The sequence below is a fragment of the Sceloporus undulatus genome, chromosome 4 (assembly GCF_019175285.1).
Source record: "Sceloporus undulatus isolate JIND9_A2432 ecotype Alabama chromosome 4, SceUnd_v1.1, whole genome shotgun sequence".
Taxonomy (NCBI): domain Eukaryota; kingdom Metazoa; phylum Chordata; class Lepidosauria; order Squamata; family Phrynosomatidae; genus Sceloporus; species Sceloporus undulatus.
The window spans coordinates 221,960,994-221,982,894 of record NC_056525.1 but is presented as its reverse complement, the minus strand read 5'-3'; the positions used below and the strand labels follow the sequence as shown (position 1 = coordinate 221,982,894).

The following is a 21,901-nucleotide window of genomic DNA, read 5'->3' as shown; positions in this document are numbered from 1 at the left end:
ATTACAGTGGTCTGTATTTTTAAAAATATTTTCTTTGCTTTTAAGGTAAATAAAACAACTTTATACCTAACCATCTAACAGTAATAATAATAATTTCTTTCCAAATTGTTTGCCAGCATTTCCTATAAAGAAAGTATTTGTGTGATTAAAGAATAAACTGAATTAGACTGCAGTATTTTCTGTTGACATAACATTATTGAATATGTTGGTATTATGCCAGCAGAATGTTTTGTCATTGAGTCATGCTGTTTTCTTAATGCCTTTAACCAGCATATATGCCTTTAGACTTCATTCATTAGTGTTTTTCTTGCCAACCCTGTTCTGACCTGATTCTATTTCCAGACCAGCATGGTAGTGGGCGGGTGATCTCGTGCTGGCCGGCCTGCTACTGCACTGTGGCACTGCCATGTGCCCCCCTTACCTGCCACTGCCATCACATCCCATCTGAAGCCTCTGCCATGGCCTGTAAGTGCTTGGCTACACCCATGTGGGCAAGTGCCTCCTTCAACATCACAGGCTACAGTGGGGGTCTTCAGAGCAGACATGACAGCAGAGGTAGGTAAGGAGCACACCGGGCCATGTGATCTCGCAGCTGTTATAGTGGAGTTTCCTTGAAACTCAGCCGCAAACCACCAGTCTTTTTAGATAGGTGTTAAGGGCTTTTGGGCAGGGATTGGGCTGGAACTACTGAATCCATGTCCAAACTGGCTGATTCTGGCCCAGGGCTATTTGCCTGTTTGTATGGCCGTTTGGCCTGTGTGATCAGCCCCTTAAGGTAAAATATTTCCCCTAGCTATTATAATTAAAACATCCCATCAAGGCTTTTTTAAAACTCTTTACATGTAAATTATGTTTTGTGATGTAGCTCTCTACAGTAGTTTTTTCATGGGCAGTTCATCATAGGGCAGTCAGATACATGATTTACTAACATTCGAGGTCAGGGCAGGATGTTGACAAAGGCGGGATACAGACCGTCCAAAAAGGGTGTTTTGCCGCCGCCCTGGTTTGCTCTGCGAGGGAGCCGCAGCAGACAAACCACGCAGCTCTGTTGCAGAACAAAAAGCGGGTTCTTCTTGTGGCGCCTTTGTGACACTGCAAGGCACCAATGGCGCACTTGCAGCATCACAAAGGTGCCATGACGTGAAGATACTATGCGTCCGTTGCGTCAAAATGGCGGTCCCCGTATGTACAGGACGCCACCATTTTGACGCCTCCATCACGTGCTAGGGGTGAGGCCGGTAAGGACGCTACGTCCTCGGCCAACCCCTAGCATGTGACGGGGGCAGCGCAAAGGCCCATTTAAATCGGGCCAATGATAGAGTGGTGGAAACCTTTGAATTGCTCCTCATAGAAAGCTCCTTTACAACATAAACTTTGAATTAAATAGGATGAATGGTGTACATGCATGGCATTGAATGTGAAGAACCCTGCCAAAGTCAGCATGGAAACCCTCTGATATCAATGACTGAAAGGATGTTTGCCTACTACTCTTTGCAGATTAAAGACAATATGAAGCCTGTAGCATCCAATCTCAGGACATTGCCACTTCAGAGCAATGATGACTCTGAGAAAAGTTTGTGGACTCATAATAAAGTACTTGAGGTTTGACAGTGAGGAAAGAAGGGCAGAGTTGCTTACAAATATGTTGCCTTTCAGGATATGTGGACTAGACTGAGGAACTTTGAATGTGGTACATGCCAATGATGGATCTAACCACTAATAAACAGCTAATTGTGTTCAGGCATAAAAGCCCATTTTGAGCAGACTTAGGTTGGTTTAAACAATGATTTAAATCAAATTATTGTTTTTTAAACCATTCTCTTAAAAAAAAGATCTGGCTATTATTACTATTTTCTAACCCTCTTACTGGACCAACAATGACTCTGAATTTAAATATTTTAACTTTAACAGTTTATTAGCAGTTGTTCATTGTTAGATCAGTATTCAGTGTTATTTGCCTCTTTTGAACCACTAAACTTCATAGTGCAAGAAACATCATTCAGAAACAGATCCTTCAATTAACATAAGTTCAGGCAAAACAACTTGCTTTAACAGAGCACTTTTTAAAGAACAATTATTATTTAAGCTAGTGGCTATAACATCTGGACTGCATTTTGCTACTTAATTTTCTGGGTTTTTTTGATTGAGTTCTATATTGGTGTAGTCCAACACATTAATGCCAAAAAAAAAAAAAAGTGGCTTAAACAAACAAACCCAAAGTTTAAATCAAAACAACAACAACACTTTTCTGGTTTTTTAAAGCTCCCCCACAACTTTGCATATAGTTAGTGGTACAAAAGTTCTCCAAAATCCATTATTAATGTAGTGGATAAAATCTATAAAGTTGTAGAGGTTTAACCTTCCATGGATGGCAAGTAAGTATTGCTTTTCCCTTACAATAAAGCTGCTAGGTTTCTTATTTCTTTTGCAGTTTACCTGTTGGGAGTGGTGTGTTTTTGTTCTGAAAAACTTTTATTTCAGAAACTCTGTAGTGACCTAAATTGACTAGAATCTGGACTTGGTATTTTTGAATTATGCAGACTTTTAGTTTGGATCTTCCTCTTCTTTTCATTTGCAAATAAATAAAGTATGTATGTACTTTGTGTGGGATGAAAGGGTGTGATGCATACGAATAGTCACCTGAAAAAAATTGATGACAGCTTTGAAATTAACCACATCAGTTCTGCTATGTGATGAACTCATTGCATTCAAGATAATGTTATTAAATAAGTTTTTTTAAAAAAAAATTGGAACCTTTCTCATGGGAAAATATACTAGTGGAAAATTTTCAGAGCTAACAGTAGTGCCCCTAACAGTAGTATTATTTAACCAGAAGTGTCAAAGCATTCAGAATGTCTGGGGTTATGTGTTCTTTCCTCTTAGGTCCTTCCATATGCCATTGCTCCATTCTGAAGGATTTGTGCCTTTTCCCACTCTTTCTCTGCATCTGGTAGCTAATGTGCAACCTGTTTAGCTACTTTGAGAAGCCCCCTCCCTTGAAAACTGGGAATAGAGATCCTGTTTATAAACCAGTTGAAGTTGAATGACAACCATTCCAGCATTCTCAAGAGTCTTCTGTATTTATTGCCCCTGTATTTATTGTCCCCTGACATGTTACTGGCTCTTCTTTTTCAGGAAACCCATGCAGTTAGTGTGTCATCAGTTGTTGCTTCCTCACACGGCCAATAATTTATCTTAATTACAAATACTATCATGTGAGAAGATTTAATTAGGTATCATAATAACAGTGTTCCACCATTAGACATAACCCAGTATGTACATTTTAAAATGTCAGAAGTAGTTGTGTGAACTGGTGAGTAGTGTTCCCTACTCGACTCATAGTGCTTCATGCAGTGATATCAATGGGGGTGTGTGTTAAATTTTCAAAGAAAAAAATTAGAGTGGGAGGGAATTGCTTACTATCTTGAAATGTCATAAGGAAACAAAAACGCATATATTTTTTCAAATAGTAGAATGCTAACAAATCTCTTTTTAAAATTGGGGTCAAGTCCAACTTTGTGAAGCCCTGGTATTGCAAACTTAAAAGAAATAAATAAAATATTTTGCCTGGTTTAGGGAATTGTGGATTACTTTTTGCCTCCTCTGCTACTTCACTTGGCATTACTGCATGGTCATCATGGAAACAAAGTGAGTCTGTAGAGGTAGGATGTGTCCCATGCCTTCTTTGCATATCCACTGTGTTTTTGTACTAGACATGCAGAGGACAAAGCTTCTTCTGTGCATCAAACACAGAAGGAGATACACTATATCAGTTGTGCTGCATGAATAATCCTCTTTATAATTTCTCAATGCCTCCTCTACCAGTCCTCTTAATTTTTTGAGTTGGACATGCATGATGGGGCTTTTGCTACTTATATATCTACAGTAGAAAATGAGGCTCTCTCAGTGCCTCATAAGCTTCTGCATTGCCTCCAAAGCAGATCAAGTCCTTTTGTATGCACTTAGCACAGAAATGGGTTGGGTTGTAACATAGAGACAGTATCTCTGTTTAGTTAAATCAGTTGGCTTCCATGCTCAGTGTAGAAGGAGTTTCACTTGTTCTACAGTCAACATGAAAGCTAGGTCAGTGAGGGAAATAATTCTGTTGTTCTTTTACTAGTTACCGACAACTTGCTGCTTTGAATTCCTAATCATTACTTGTAACCAGGCAAATGGTTTGAGACATAGACTTAAACTGTGGAAACTTGATATTACAAATGAGAAATGTTGGGGTTTGCTTAGCTGTATTTGACTGCATTTTACTCAGTTCCAGTAACTTGCATCAATCATTTCCCTGCATTCTTTTTGGTGACAGACAATCAAAAATGAAATTTGTAGTGTTACCCTAAATAAAATAATCATTTCTTCTCATGGCTGAATCACATGTTTTCCAATGCATGTGTTTTAAGTTTAACTGTTGTAGTCTGAGCCATTTCCTGTTTTTCAGCTGTTATACTGCCAAAAGCAGAAACCAGCTATTCTTCAGGTCCTTTAAAAGACATTCCAAGTAGTTATAAAGCACTGTTAATTGTGACCAAATTTTTAAAAGCTTCTTTGTCTTCCAGTTTTTAAATACACTTGAACTCTGGACTAGTACCTGAACAGTAGAATAAAACTGCTAGTGCAAGTTAAGAGACCTAACCTTTGTCCCTTGAGTATTTTAACTCATGATATACATGACTGTGGTATTTGCATTCTAGCAGTGTTTCTCAGATTTTAGAGGTACTCCCATCTGAGAAACACTGCTAGAATACAAATAACACAGGCATGTATTTCATGAGTTAAAATACTCGAGGGACAAAGGTTAGGTCTCTTAACTTGCACTAGCAGTTTTATTCTTGGCCTTGGATTATGAATTTTATCTTGTGGAAGCTCTTCACAAGTGAGTGTGCAGAGATCTTTGCACATAGTTGTGTGAATAGAGTCTGCTATTACCTAGGACGATCTGTAGATTTGAATAGTAATCGCACACAATAAGAAGAGAAAGAGTATAAGATATATCACTGACTACCACTTGAGGCCCACCTTTCCATGGTGGTTGAATTGCATGCTCCTGTGAGGCAAGTGGCTATGGTGATAGCAGCAGTGCTGCTAAAAGGGTCTCCCATGTCAGATAAGCTTTTGCTGAGGAGCAAAACCAAATATGCCAAAGAGCTACTGGGCCAAAGTTGTAGTGGAGGTTTACACTGACAGTGGATCTGTCAGAGACAATGGTAGTGGCACCACAGCTAACACTTAGAACTGCGCAGAAAGAGGTGTAGCAAAGCTCTTTTGAATGTCTTACCGTGAAAACCCTATGAGGAGACAATCCAAAATTAAACGAGATTGTGCTGGAAGATGAGACTTCCAGGCTGGATGTCAGTCAAGCAAACTACAGGAGTAGAGCAAAGGACAGGTCCAAGTAGTGCTGTGGCTAGTAATGCAACTGGACTCACGTTGAAAGGACTTTCATCTGTTGATGTGCTCAGCTGCATGTGACTTCCTCATTCAATTTACCTTATATACTCGTGTATAAGTCAAGAAATTTAGATCAAAAAATGACCCAAAAACCTGGGTTGACTTACACACTGGTCCGTTCGGAACTTGACCCAAGCATCTCTCCAGCCGGGCTGTCTTGGGAAGGGACAGACCAGCTGGGAAGAGGCTGGGAAGGGCGACTGATTGCCCCTCAACCTCTCCCCAGCTGCCTCCCCCAGGAGAAAGCCTTGCCCTGCAGCCTGTCCCCAGCCAGGCTCCCTCCTGAAGTTTGACCCTCAGCTTATCCATGGATCATACCAATACCCATAATTTTGGTCCCAAAAGGTGACCTCGACATATACACAAGGTTGACTTATAATCACGTATGGTAATCAGTACTCTTTGACCATTGACTGTATTATGTAGCTGAATTATTGAAAACAAGCCTGGAATGAGTCAACCTGGTATTAACAGTTCAGCTCTTTTAAATAAAAATTAATGTAGATGTAGTTATGTACATATACGTAGCTTGTTAGCTTCCTTGAATTCTTAAGAAAAGGTGGAATAAAATATTTTAAATTGAAAAAAAATCCCAAAATCTAACTATGCAAAACATGCCAATTAAAATTCAGCGTGTCCATACTTCAGTGAAATAGGCATAGTTATTGAATTTAAATCTCTTCATGTTGTAATCCACAATATCTACATTGGGGGAACCTTCTGAATTTGGGGTAGTGTGAGGTATGAAAGGATGAGAAAGTCATGTTATCCTTAACACAATAAAGGTATACCTCAGTTAACAAAGTAGGTGTTACTTGTTTAACAGAGACTTTGGTACAAGAGGTAGAATTTCTACACCACAACCCTCCCCCCCAGAAAAACGTGTTTCAACAAACTTTTAATTCAAAATTAATATTGCACAGATAAAGTAAAAATACCAGGTCAGGTAAGCTTTGCATAAGTAAGCAAAAACATTTTGAATCTTCTACACATCACTTGAAAGCTTCTTCCAAAAGGTATCCTGGGATGATTCCCCCCCCCCCTTTTCATTAGACTCCACTTTTCTTATGATTTCCATTTTGGTGGCAAAACCTACTTAGAAATTTATGCTTTTTCAACATACCCAAATAGCTGGTGAAGCAGGCTTTTCCTATTTTTTTCTGATTTGCTCTTCTCACATGCTCAGTAAGTGATTCTGGTAGCAGCTATTGAACATACCTGCTTTGTTTAAGCACATGCAGTTACAGGAAGATCATGTAATGTAAAATCCGATTAAGCTTTATTGCATTGTTTACTACAGATGTGCTGCAACCCAACACTGTTTCAGCCTTATTCACCATCTTCCCAGTGCCAATGCTGCAAAACAAACACAAACAAAAAAAAAATGTTTTTTTAAAAATGCAGCTAGACAGAAGGGGTTGGGGGTTTAGAGGTCCTATAAAAAGCAGCATCTTTTTCAGAGGTTTTGTTAACTGTGGTATCCCTGTACTGGTTTTTACCTAGGAAACCATGTATCTGTGCTGCTTTAACTAAACTCAACAAGTGAGATGTGTAATAATAGCTAGCTTTTATCTAAACGATTGTAGTTTCTTCTGCTTAATTTCACAATTGTTAGAAAACTCCTGCCCGTGTTGGAGTTTAAATGGAGCAAAACGGTCAAGCTATGGAAAAGGCAGTTCTTAGTAACTTTACTTGGGAAGGATGCATTGTTTTGAGGCTGCATTTGATTTTACCATACACCATTTTTTGTGTATATTTTTTTTTCTATTCAGTATAACTTTATTTAATGCCAGTTATTCTTTAGACTGATACAGTTGCATGTTTATACCACTTTACTGGAAAATAACTACTAAATAACAAATAACTCTTTTCTTCTTGTAAGACAGGCTTGCTGTAACTTTCAAACACAAATAATTCAGGTTCTGCCAAGACCTTAAAAGCTGTTGAGCACTTGACATCTTTCTGGAGATGTGGGGAGAGTTCAGGTTAACAGAAAATGAAAGAATTGACATTTTTTGTTGCTGACTCAGTATCTTTTCAGTTTGAAATAAATATGGTCTGAACTGTAAATTGCACACCAGACACAGAGTCCAAGTAGCCCTTGTGTAGCAGCACACATTCAAGAAGGCTCTGTGCAAGGGCTGAGGAGTAACAGTAACAGTGTGCTTATCATTATGCAAAATAGTGGTTGCTCAGTGGGATTTCTGCTATATAAGGGAATGCACCAATAACTGCATGACAGGTTTTGACACTCATACAAAAATATCATCATTTATATAAAATATGTATAAGCTGCCTTTTAGAATAAACTTTCTCAAAATAGTACATAAAGCACATGATAAAAACATATTGACAGTACTTTACAGTTTAATCTAAATAGCACCATACGCTCTGTGGCCCCAATACAGTTCTAATTTGATTTTAGAGCAAGGTGAACATTTGAGCAGTTAAGGCCTGCTTGAAGGCTTGTAGTGATGAGGCTTGGCAGGTATAAGTTGGAACAGAGTGCCACAGTGGGGTCCTTATCTACCAGCCTAATTTTTCTTATGTGCAGAGTGTAGTATCTGATCTGCATATGGCCCCACAGCTCCACAAGCCCCTCAATTTTGGGGTAATTTTTAAGATTGCTGAAAAAAAGGTCTCACAGGTTGGGGGGGGGCAATTTTTCCAAATATTGGATCTCTGAACCTGTTTTAGGTGAAATGGAAGTATTTTTCCAAAACTGGAGGTGGCTGGCGAAAACCCTTAAAAGAGACAATGGCCCTGTACATACAGGCCCTTTAGCACATCCTGGCAACATGCTAGGGTTGCCTCGGGGCGCCGTTTCCAGACACCCCACAACCCTAAGATGTCACCAGGACGTCACAGCTTTGCGGTGCCATATACACGGCGTGCACAGCTGTGACATCACTGCTGTGCGCCTTGCAGACAGGTGCGCGCGGCAGCAACATCCTCATGCCACCGCAGGTAGTTTGCGTCGGCGCTAAAAGGAGCCGCTTTTTAGCGGTCCTTTTGTTTCTGCGTAGCCGCGCCGTGTAATTTGGATGCTGTGGTGTGGTTATGTGGAAAAGAGAGGCGGCCAGTGGCCGCCTCTTTCTGGCGGTCTGTACCCTGCCAATGTTACATTCTTTCACAAGTAAGGCGTACACTGCTGAAAATCACACTAAAGTAAAATTAAAAAGCTAAACAAAAAGTAATTACTTTAGGAGATAATAATTTCTATTGACTATTGACTAATTACCACCAAGGAGAGTTCCTTTATTTTAACATCTGAGATAATATAGGCCTGTGACTCTAACATTGTCATCTTTTTTCTCTTCTATGATTTTTATCATCTTTGTCTGATGAAGAAGCTTTGAAAGCTTGCATGATACATTTTCTACATTTTGGTTGACCAATAAATGTATTGCTCTTTTGTCGATTTTTGATTCTGTTGTATTTTTTTTTTAAGAAAGGAAGCTTTTGTTAAAAACATAGGGAAAAGTTTCCTATCTCTCAAATGATGGTAGGCACATAATTCCATGTACCATTCCACACAGATATAGCTGCTTCCTCTACTCTTGTAACTGATTAATTTTTTTTTAAAATCACAAAGCTAAGAACATTTTGATTAATGTTACTTCTTTTAGAATTAATTTAAGAAATTTAATAAAATTAAAATAAATATAGTTCTTTAAAAATATGTTTAAAAACATTAAGTCTGAGTGGTAAGGTACTGTGGTGTCAGTTGAATTTCTTAAGAGGAATTACAAATGATTTCTAAGAATTTTTAAGGTTATGTTTAGTATCCTTCACTTAAAAACATAAAAAGGAAGAGGAAGAAAAAACATGTGGTAGCATCTTTAAGTCTACTTATTTTTATTTTAGCATGGGCTTTTATGGATATAAACCCACTTCTCCAGATGCAGTACAGAGTGATATTACAGTGGCCGATACCATCACTCACTACATCAGAGGTATATTTACTTGCTCTTCTTCCTATACAGTATATCCCATCCTCTGCCAGCAATTCCCCTCTACACTACATTGGATAAATAGGACAGCCTTTACATAAGAGAATAAATTGACACAACTTTGACATTAGAAATGGCAGTACCCAAAAACTTGTTGCAGAACATTTCAACCTTCTTACAGAAAGGGATTTACAGGTTGAGGTCCTTGAATAAGGAAATTACAAAGGAAGATTAGAAAGATAAACAACTGAATTGAATTATATTCACAAATTCCAATCCGTTCAGAGGTATGAGCAAAGAGAATGGTTTTAGTAATGCAAGAGTCCTCGTTAATGCATGTATAACAAAACAAATCTTCTCAGAGAGAGCTTGGAAACCAGGGAGACATACTTTTGGTAAGCAGTTTTATTGCTTTCACACATGTACACTAACGGACCACTGTAAAGATCTGAAAAACTTTGCCCAGCCCTTTGAAAATTTAGGACCAAAGGCATGACTTGCATCTTTCTTGATCTTAGTACATCCTATTCCACTAACATAACTATATAAATATGCTGCATACCTGAGGCCTACATGTCTGGACTGGGGCCAGGCATTTGTTTGCCCTGGCCCCGATTCAGCCTAAAAGGGACAGCTCTAAGCTGCCCCTTTTGGGCTGTCTCTATCCTCTTATTAACTATTTTTAAATAGTTCCCTAAAGCTACTTGCATATAAGTTGACAATGTTTTAAACTATATTAAACTACACATATTTTTCCATACCCTAGAAAGCTAGTTTCTCTGTTTTTGAAACAAGCAAAAGGCAGGAAGCATTAGTTGTGAAGTTTATTGTTGAATATACAGTCGCCCCTATGTTTTCACGGAGATCCACTCCGGACCCCCCCCCCTTGCAAAATTGGAAAATTGACGATACTCAAGTCCCATTGGCTTGAATGGTGGCACCCCCCCATTTTGTCCCCCTCAGTTTGTCGCCCACGAATGAGCGAGGGACGCGGATTCCAAGTTTGCGAAAATGGAGGGGCAACTGTATATCAAATCTTACATTAGCTGCTTTCTCTGACTGTGCATCTGCAGTCAGCCTCAGGTGGAGGATGTTGTTCACTACTTGTTAATTTGTCCATTGTACAGCAACCCTAGAAAGAAATTTTTAACACCCTTACTGATAAACAAAAGAGGGAGCTCTACTGTTGATTCGGTCCAATTCCTTTTAAGTGACAACAATGACTATGTAACACATAGAGTGGCTCTTTTTGCCATGGCTGCAAAAAAGATCAGAAAGAGAGTTAAATAAAATTTCCATAAATTGCCAGGGAGACGCCAAGTATTAATTAGATTTTCTGATTATATCATGTATGTTTACTAATATCCAGGAAAGATATATCTTTTTCCTTTTGTCCTTTTTAACAGTTAACTGTTTTTAACTGCACATTAAATGTTGGGACATTTTTTGTCCTTTGTATTTTGTGCTTTTTGTTTTAAATATTTTATGCTTTTTGCTAAGCTCATTTTGTCATGGCCTTTGGCTAGTACAATAAATGTTAACTTGACTGTTATCTCAACTAGCAAATACTGCAGAATCCTACTACTCTACATAGATGAGAATCATGCTGTCCTGAATAGATTATATTAAGGTCAGATACAAGGAGATAAGAAATTTGAAATACAGTCAGCATGGATTGCTGATGCCAGACTTGATTTTTTCCTGACATTATCTTGGGGTTACAGCCAAGACACAATTTTTGGCCCATATCTTAGAGAGCTGACCCTTCACACAATAGTCCCGCTTTATGAATGAGAAAGACTTTCTTTTAATGATCTGTTTGACAAGATCTTCACATACCTGACAGAATGTATCTGCCTAATTTATAACTTGCTTTTCTCTTGACATGGGACCTAAGGCAGCTTACTCTTGCCATTGAACAGCTAGAGAACAGATTTCACAGGCATAGAATTTCCCAGTAAAGCCAACCTGCTAAAACTCATCACCAACAACAGCTGAAATGGGCAGAAGTGAAATGGATTAGATAGGCACTGCTTGTGAGAGTGTCAACAGAAAAAAATCAGCTGACTTCAGGCCTGCCTCCCTACTACAAGTCTGAATAGAAGTTAAACGGTCTTGGTTTTAGAGTGTTGAGATTATATGTCATCTCTAAAGTTCATATGACTGTGCATTCATTGCTACATTCCACAATGTTGTGGTAACTTATTTGTTAAACATGAGAGTAATTCAGTACAATACTTACATTTTAAAGTACAGGGTGATTCAAAAAGAATGGTGCAAAAACAAAACTGTTCTTATTCGGTTTCATACCAATCTTTTTGAATCAGCCTGTATTTCTACCTGGCTTCATTGATTCCCAAGGCAGTTGACAACTATTTTTAAAATTATTTTAAAATAGTACTAAAACTAATAATGGCGGTGCAAATAAATATAATTAAAAGTCAGAGAGAATTTTCTTAGTACATGCTAAGAAATATTGCAGTTTGCCAGTAGGTAATACCCCTACCCATACAACTGGAAACAGACAAACCCAGTGGCCCAGTTAATGCAACATGGTAAGGCAGGAATCAGTAAAAACCCTTACCAGTGGTGAATGAGTACTATGCTTGTGCATGTGACTTATTTGGTTTTGCTTTCAGTGGAAGTGGCTAAACAAACAGTGGAATGTTTTTCAGTGATCTGTATGTATGACATGGAATCTTCCCTTTGCTGTTTTATCCCCTCCCAGTAAACCAGAAAAAGAACCCAAAAAGAAGCCTTGGATTCTTCATTGATTTCATGGTAGGGAGGAAACCAGGAAAGGCAAGCTGACAGCTTCCACACAATAAACAAACTACAGGACAAAGTTCCTTGGTTTGTTTAGCTGCTTCACCCTCCAGCATACCATCTTGAACACACCCAGTTTGGTCTGATTTCAGAAGCCAAACAGGGTTGGGCCTGTTTTGAACTTGAATGGGAGCCTACCAATGGATCTTCAGGAAGGGCTAGGAGAAAATACTGCCTGAAACCCTTCAGAGTTGCTGCCAGTCAGAGCTGACAATACTGAGCCAAATTGGCCAATGATTTAACTCAGTTTAAGTCACCACTTTATGTTCCTATGCTCCCTTTGCAAGCAAGAGAGATCAAGCAGTATGCACTAGCACAGGGGTTATTCATGTGAAACGTGGGGTGCTGGCTTGCATTGTGAGATTTTGAGTTGTCAATATTGATTATTAAGATTATTGAATAGTCAATATTGTATTGCATGCTGCTTTTACACAGTTACTGAGAACACAGTGCATGTGACTATATACTTGAAATATAACTTGGATACTTGCTGCCTTCAAGTCGTTTACAACTTAAGCAAATCGATGACAGGGTTTTTTGGAGCTGAGTATGTGACACTCGCCCAAGGTTTCCATGGCCAAGTGGGGAATTTAACCCAGTGTCATGGAGTTATACACAACATATGTTTTCCCCCTCAGCCTCAGAATTTGCAGAAATATTACATCTTTGGCTTTTCCAGATATACCTGCCAAGTTAGGCTATCCTATCTTAACTCTGGCTTGCAAATACTTATGCCATGTTAAATTAGTTGGTTTTTCTGAAGCTATGACTTCTGTGTGGCAGTGTTGCAACTGAGATATATTTAATAGCTCATATGTTTGGGAGTTGTCGTCTCTTTCTGCAAGCTATATGAAGGTGGCAGATACGATAATTATTTTATATTTTTTGTGGTGGGTATGAATAACAACTAAATTTTAATATGTACTGGTTTGTATGTTATTGTACGAAACAGCAAATAAAGTTGAACCTATTAAGGCAACAAATGCTCTTAAAAGTGGCTTGTTGGTCATGCATGAAACAAAGAATCCTGTAAAATGCACTCTGTTACATGTTTTGAAAAGTTGTTGAGTGTGATTCATGTTTAATTTCTTGTTTAAAAATTTGCATGGAATGAAACATGTCACAAGTCCAGCAAAATAAAATAACAACATTTATTTATTTATCTATCTATCTATATCATATCACCACCATTGCTAAATGTTTTGGATGAAAATCAAAAGAAAATGCAAACTGGCTTGTAATAGCAGCTTCTATTCTTCAGGAAAATTATTGGCAAATAAATGAAAGGATCACTTTAAATTGCTCATTTAATTTAGCTAATAAAAAACCTTTTGAGATCAGGCTGAAAAGTTATTTTAATGATAAAATTATGTAATTAATTAGTCTTGCATTGCTCTAAATCTAAGAAAGCTATGGCTGAGGAATAATGATAAGTAACTCTTTAAAGGTGTCTTCAACATTTTTGGCAGGTATGCACAATCTGAGATTGTGTATGTCTTCATGTTGCCTATCAACTTGTAGCAACCCCATTAATTTTACACAGTTTTCTTAGGCAAGGAATTATCATAGGCAGTTTTGCCAGTTTCTTCCTGTGAAAAATAGCCTAGAGCACCTGGCATCCATTGGAGGTTTCCTGTCTTAAGTACAGTGGTACCCCGGGTTACGAAATTAATTCGTTCCGCGGTTAATTTCGTAACCCGAAATACCTTCGTAAGCCGAATTCCCATAGGCGCTAATGGAAAAATAGCTCTCTGCTGCCCTCCGGTGGCGGAAAATAGCGCCGCGGTTTTTTCGTAACCCGAAGAAACCTTCGTAAGCCGAAGCAATAAATCCCTATGGGATTTTTTCGTATCCCGAAAAATTCGTAACCCGGCGCATTCGTATCCCGGGGTACCACTGTACTAACCAGGGCTAACCCTGCTTCACTTCCAAGATCAGGTGGGATCTGATGCCTTTAGGGTATTTAGGTCCTCTAACACTGAGCATGCATCTGTCTATATATTTGGAAAAAAAATAAGCTTGGTGTATCCTGTAAAATGTTTGTAACTGTTAATCTGAACTTCAGGTGTTTTTTAAAATATCTAAAAAAAGTGATACAAGTTGTTTAAATTTCAAAATGGTTTCTTTTTAAAGAAACAATCTGTGTATGCAAACACCAGTAATTAGAAGCTTTGGTATATTTTTTTTAGGATGTCTCAAACAAATTTGGTTACTATTAGTATATTTGGTCATTAATGGGAGAGCAGGATGGTATCATTTACTGTTGCAGGATGTTTACCTTTTATAGAGATTTTTATTCACATTGAATTAGTCCTTTATGTTTTAATAAAAAGACACATCTGTCCTCTGATTATATTGACTTGCTATTTTATACAAATACAACAGGTAGTTGAAGCATATTAGGTAATTAGGCAATTGTATTGTGCTCCTTATTCATATTAAAAGTTCTTTGAAAATTACATTGGCATGAATATATGTGTTGCTAATCTATTTCTTACCTCATTTACAGAATCTTTGAAGAATTTTCCTGGAATTACTTGCTGTGAAGAAATTTGTACATAAACCAGCGTGACCTGACCATGCCTAACATGACTTAAGCCCACTTTTCAAGATGACCCAAGTGTGCTGCTTCTCAATAGCAATTTTATCCTTAAAATGATTAGGGTTGCCTATGTGCTTTGATCCATTTCTGATGAATGTTTTAGCCATGAGTTTACATCGGCAAATGGGATCTGATAGAGACCTGCAATCTTCTGCCTCTTCTGTAAGCTTGCCTTCAATTAAAAAGGCACCGAAAAAAAGAAGAATCTCCCTAGGGTCTCTGTTTCGAAGAAAAAGGGATACAAAACGCAAATCAAGAGATATAAATGGCGGTGTTGATGGGATTGCAAGTATTGAAACTATACACTCAGAAATGTGTACAGACAAGAACACATTTTTTTCTGCCTATATATCTTCTGAGAATGGAGCAAACATCTGCAGCAAACAGAGTGGAGACTTCATGGAGTGTCCCTTGTGCCTTTTGCGGCACTCTAGGGAGAGATTTCCAGAAATAATGACTTGTCACCATAGATCTTGTGTAGATTGCTTACGTCAGTATCTGCGGATAGAGATCTCTGAGAGCAGAGTTAATATTAGCTGTCCAGAGTGTTCTGAGCGATTCAATCCCCATGATATTCGATTGATACTAAATGATGACATCTTGATGGAAAAATATGAAGAATTTATGCTCAGACGATGGCTTGTTGCAGACTCTGATTGTAGATGGTGCCCTGCTCCAGATTGTGGGTAGGTAGTTATCTTGCTTTCTTTTCCTATTTCCCATTCTTTCCAGTAAAGTGGACACATATCAAGTGAGAGCAGAGTGACGGATTTGTTCTGTATCAGAATTCTCTTGTTTTGTGTTTCAGGGTGCTTGAAGGAGAGGTTTAGTTCCTTTAAATTTGAATATAAATAGTTTGAGTACATCCTCGAAAAACTGATAGCTTTTTACATTTTTTTACCAGCTTGCCAGGGATTGGTAGAGGAGGAATAGAAACCTGCAGTTTAGCCATTTGGGAATATGCAGCTTGATATAAAAACTCAACATCTGGAAGAAGTAATTTTGATGTTAGAAAGATCAGTTGTAGGTTGCCAACAGGACTGTGTAAGAGATCATAAATCATTTCTTGTCCCTTAATGGCAGAATAATTTCTCTACATTTCAAATGTATTGTTTAAGTATTAATTACTTTCCTACGGTGTTATTAAGAAAAAGATTTGTGATCACATTTGAGTTTCTCAGATAACTTTAATCTTCAGTAAAGTGGTAGTTTCAGATTTACAGATTTACCTGATATGCTTTGCTTGTGTCACTAAGAACTTTCTATTTCAGAAATGAATAACAAGACAATTTTCTTTTTAAAAAGCATACAGTAAGAGTGAAATGTCACACTATCCTGTTAGCAAGGATAAATATATTTAGCTGGAAATGATTATGTGAAATGAGAAGGGCAAAGATTACATTAAAATACTGGACCAAAGAAGTTTTTGAAGAGAATAAAATGCAAGGAGAAGAAATATAATGAAGACACTTTGCAACACTTATCAAAGTATTAAGTGCTTTTTCTCTGTAATTGTGTTATGTCTGGAATTTTGATTGACAGTCATTACTGTACTGAATGTACTTAGTATAGTGTGTTTCTTTTCAACAATCTAGTAAGATCTGCAATTGTGGAGAAAGCTATGATTATAGTTCTTTTGTTGTTGTAAATATGTGTGCAGTAATACATGCAGAATAGTTTTTTAAAAAATCTAGTTCATGACTTTAAACACATTTATAGATCAGAATGCATTCTGCTTTGCTGTATGTTGTAAGTTAAGCACTACGTCATATATTTTGTTGATCTATATCCCACTTTTAGACTAGAGTATATTAAGTATTTTACAGTGTTTGTAAAATTGAACCCACATTATTGGAACCCATAACTGAACTGCATAGCCGCCCTATTAGAATACCGTGATGTTCTTTTGGGGGGGGAAATCTATGAACATTTATTGTCGCAAGCTCTTTATTACTGTTTGGCATTCCTCCAAATGCTTTTTGCCTGGGAGAGAGCAAATTCCTTCTTGGCCATCCATTCAGGGCAATGTGAGAAGTCATTTTTGCTTTACCATTCTGTTGCCTCCCAGTGATATGAGTTTATATAGGGATATCTGTGTGTTCATAGGATCCCACGTGATCTACTGAGTCCAGGACAAAGACTGTTTTAGCTTTATGCTTTATTCTTGCATTGTCCAGGTTAAGCTTTGTGAAAAACATGCTTTGTCTCCTAAATCTGGGAGGCAATTCTTTATGTGTTTTTCTAGGAGTAAGCACCATTGAACACAGTACAACGTATTTCTGAGTAAATATGCCTAGGATTGCTCTGACAGGGATAATTGGTGTGTTGCCAGAGTATGTTGAAGGATTTCATTGACTAACACATTTTGGTAATCAAGTCAACTTTTCCTTAAATTCTAGAACATCTGCTTACAAGCAGACGTTTTGTTTCTCAAATGTTGTCTGCCTTAGAATTTTTATTTCAAGCCTAGGTTTGATTGACTGATAGGCTGGTTCTCTAGCAAAAGTAGATTTTAAAATAGACTTTAAAAATACTTTCATATTTGCATTGTGTACATTTGTAGTATGCAAGATGCAATTTGAAGTGAAACTTTCTTTTAGGCTATAGCAACTGACATGTGATACTTCTGGAAGTCCTTTTAGTATGTCAGCTAGAAAGGCAGTCTTTACAGCGCAGTTTTGTTTTAACATTCCAAGATGGCACATATTGACTTTGGGAAGAAATAATGAAGTCTTCAAATTTATTTATTTGTGTTAATGCTCTTCTCTTGGATATTAAAACATGTTTAGGTCATTTTCCATTTTATTGTTTTCATGTATATTTCCTTGAACATTGAAAGAGTTTGCAGAAAAATCTCCTTTCTAGTTTGCTTGATTTGAGTTAATGTTTTCTTGTAGGAGACAGTTTTGGTCCTGAGGTTCTGTGTACATGAATCTCTGGTGCTTAATTTTACAATTAAATGTCTGCTGTCTAAGGGAGGGGGGAACCCTATAGGAGTAAACAGAGGAGGTGGACCAAGCAGAATTTAATGAAATGACTGAAGTATCCTTCTCCAGCTGGTGCCTGGTCGCGCCTGATGTTTTGGTTTACACCTGCCACCATCCTTAACTATCAGATTTGCTGACTAGGATAGTGAGAGTTGTCATTTGAAACATCTGGAAAGAGAAAAGATGGGTCTGGAAGTTTACAGAACTGGCAGAGGCCAAGGCTAGCATGCTCCTCCTCCTCATGCATTTATTATGACCAGAACCCACATATATATAGGGCTCCAATATGAAGGGCTGTGGTTGTACAGGATTTCCTGACTGAGCTAGGTTTCTCAGATTTCATTGCTAGGGATCAGTTTACAGGCTTTTTTGTTGTTGTATCAGAGTAATGCAGTTTATTGTTGCAGACAAAACAAGACCCCCAGAATGAGAATGGTGATGTGTATTTTTGGAATTGTGGATTCCCTTCTAAAATACAGTTTTATAGGGGTTCTTTAAACAGCAAACTTGTCCTCCTGCCTTAGCTACTTACTGTTTCTGTCAAACAACCTCTGATATTAGGATATAAGATACTATTCTTTATGGTGGTTAATTAGAGAACACTTGTATATTTTCATATTTCAGCCACAGTTTGTGTTTCTTCTAAGAATGAAGGCATGCCTTTTCAGAAAGAAAAGATGCCTATCTCTATGGCTAATGATGGTATAACTTAATATTTAGCTTAAACTGTACTGCTTTTGTCTTTTGAAGACCACCATTTCAGCCTCTGTTTCCTGATGCACTGCGTGGCATTTGTATTTGTACTCCAGAAATGCCTAATTCCTATTTGTCTGTTGAACATACCTTCCATACTAAAATAGAAGTAATAGTGTTATTGCATTACTACCTTTTGAACATTTTTAGGAACATTATGGGAGTAGCACTCTCATTCCATAGTTAAATCTCTGTGTATTTCAAGAGATTATGTATTATCTCCATATCTGATTTTTAGTCATAATTGTACTGCATCTGATACAGTATGACACACTTTATCTTTGGTAGTTTTTTATATTCTTGAAATGTTTGACCTTAAGACAATTTTTAGCTATAATCTAGGTTTCAGGAGTCTCTGTGAAGAGATCAAAGGCAACACATAGGTTCTATGCACCCTCCCACTCCCCCCCCCCCCCCAATCAAGAGAAAAGGTACAGAGAGGACTAGGAAGTCACAGATTTATTTGGTTGTAGGAAGTCTGTGACCAAGAGAAAGAGAGATACTGCATTTTAATGGGATCTCTTGGTTCAGTCAAGAAGTCTGCTTCTGACCAGTTAGATTATTATGTTTTACAAATGCACAGACACAACTGCATTTTTGGAATATTTTGTATTCTTCTTCTTTTCCCCCAAGAGTTTAAGCTTTGCTGCTTTCTAGAAATTTCAAGGTTATGAACACTGACAGTACACACATGTCCTCTGTGAAGTTTCCAGCTTCTTTTGTACCTTCAATAATTTCTGTATCGCTTCAGGTGATCACTTCTAATGAAGACTCATCAGTATAGTTTACAGTTTATGGGTGTGGAAGTAGTCAAAACATAAGCGATGTTAAGTACAGTTACACTATGCCTGACTTTATAGTTAGCCTTTAGTTTCACTTGTGTATTCCAATGTTTGTTATCTTCCATGTAGTTTGATTGTCAGAAACTCAGAGTAGAATTAACTTAATCTTGTGATTCATGCAAATACATGGGATGTCTATAAGCAACTGATATTCCCTTTTACCTTGGCTCAGCAGTGCGTTTTGGGAATCTATTGTGTAATCCTATTGATCCTGTTTGTTTTGGTAGCCTAAAGAGTCCATAATCAACACTGAATGCCTGCAACTGCATAATTCGGTGTAACAATTCCATAGAAGTTAATTCCAAAAATTTAGAAATATAAGAATCCAGGACATGCCATTCTATTGTGAAGTTTACCTTACATCTCTGTTAATCTTGATATGCTTTTAGTTGCATAAAGAATGATGATTCCCAATTTTTCCCTAAAATTAACTGTTCAAAACTGCACTGTAGAATATGGGGTTCAGCCCTTATGGAAAACTAACAGGTTGTATTAAAGAGATGAGAAATAATAAGACAGATAGCTCTTTCTGTGGCAGTTGATCGCCTTTTATTGAATATATTTGACCCTCCTTATCTACAGATTCCACTATCCTGAGCTTGAAAATATTCCAGAAAAAAAATTCAAATATAAAACCTTGATATTACCATTTTTTAAAATAAAGGACACCATTTTATTATGCCATTTTCTATAATGGGACCTGAACATCCATGGATTTTGGTATCCACAAGTGGGCGGGGGAGGTCCTGAAATCAAACCCTAGCTGATACCAAGGGCCCACTGTACTGTTATTTAAACAATGACATGTAAGTCCACCAACAAAGTATAGTATAGCAGTTTCTGTGAGGCTGAAGACCCAGTCAACAACACATGGGTTTATTCCTTGTGCCAACTTGATCAGGCAGGATTTTCAAAATACCAAACTGTTACTACCATTGCTCCCAACCACTTTCTCCTCAGTTTTAACTTACCTGCTTTGCCAACCCATTGGGCAGTTAGCCTCCTCTCTCTTATGTATCATTTTTAGGTAGCAAGTACATTTTAAAATAGAAATTTGTGACAGAATGGATTTAGTTTTAGGGACTAAAAAGAAAAACAGAAAGAATCGGAGGATACCTTGGAAATTGACCATTTCCCTTCCAAAAAACATAGGTAACTGGCAGAAATGGGATGTTTGCAGAGGATGATGTAAAAGAAAATAAGAATACAAGCCACCAACAGAACAAGCAACAAGTTTGCGAGGCAGAAATAGTGTCTGAAGAAAATATTTCTCATGTTCAGCGAGAGTGAGGCAGAAAACCAGTCTCTACGGCAATGGGGAAATAATTCATTTCAAAGTGGAAGGATAAAAAAGACCAGAATAAGTCAAAAGTCAAGTCAAGTAACTTACCTTGTGAGTCTATTAAAATCAGCATTGACAATTCAGAGAGCAAAAAACAGGAAATGGCTTCTGGTTGCCATTTTAAAAATGGAAAATCATCACTAAAAAAAGAAGGCAGATCCATGAAAGGATGATAGCCACTTGAACATTAGTATGGAACAGCTAGATTCTCTGTTAAGCAGTGTTGCTGATTCAGGCCTCCCAGACAGAAAGGGGTTGGGAGCAACAGTTTTAACTGTCTGGAATTCGAAAATTCTGCCTGACCGAGTTGGCACAAGGGATAAACTCATGTGTCATGGACTGGGCCTTCAGCCTCACAAGATTAACCTTTCTTGTTAAGTGTCTACCACTCATTCTCTCCTGATGTTTCACTGTGTAAATTCTTCCTTGATTTAAACAATGGCATTACCTCAGATGATAGACTTGAATATTCTCTCTCTCTCTCTCTCTCTCTCTCTCTCTCTCTCTCTCTCTCTCTAATTAATATCTCTTATATTTTGCATAACATTTATTGTTTTGTATGTTTTCTATAATTTTATGTGGAGTTGAGATAAAACACCAAATAAGGGTGTGTATTTAAAAAAAGATGGGAGAAAAGGAAATAAAATTACATCTTGCTGCTTATTCTTTAACATCTAAGGTATGCTGTGATTGCTTTTGGCTGTGCAAGCTGCCCTAAGCTTACATGTGGGCGTGAAGGCTGTGGAACTGAGTTCTGCTACCACTGTAAGCAAATTTGGCATCCGAACCAAACCTGTGATGCTGCTCGCCAAGAGAGAGCCCAGAGTCTGCGCTTACGAACAATTCGTTCTTCCTCCATTAGCTACAGCCAGGAGTCTGGAGCTGCAGGTATTTATGATTGAAACAGGTGTTCTAAACAATTTTACATAGCCTCTTGCGTAAATCTTCTCTTTACTTATTTTGACCATTTATAAAGAAAACAGATTAATTGATTTGCACATACTTCAATATTATATTATTGTTGGTGCAAGGGTTAGAACTATCCTTTGTAACAGATGGTGGTCTCTAATATTAATGGAGAACAGTGGAGGTAATTGACTAGTGAAACTATATTTTCTTGGCTCTAGCCTGCTGATAGA

The 21,901-nt window shown here is 37.7% G+C and overlaps 1 protein-coding gene across 5 annotated transcripts in view; it reads left to right on the top strand.

The window, feature by feature from the left end:
• RNF19A (ring finger protein 19A, RBR E3 ubiquitin protein ligase) overlaps positions 1 to 21,901 on the top strand; it is a 68,096-nt gene that overhangs the window by 23,684 nt on the left and 22,511 nt on the right. For 4 of the 5 annotated variants that reach the window (XM_042463406.1, XM_042463409.1, XM_042463407.1 and 1 more), the window contains 2 exons: positions 14,746 to 15,524; positions 21,442 to 21,650. In XM_042463406.1, the coding sequence (XP_042319340.1) occupies positions 14,908 to 15,524; positions 21,442 to 21,650 (826 nt within the window). In that variant the 5' untranslated portion in view covers positions 14,746 to 14,907. Of the gene's footprint in view, positions 1 to 9,389; positions 9,414 to 14,745; positions 15,525 to 21,441; positions 21,651 to 21,901 lie in introns of those variants that run through there. The other variant, XM_042463410.1, reaches the window with a different exon arrangement.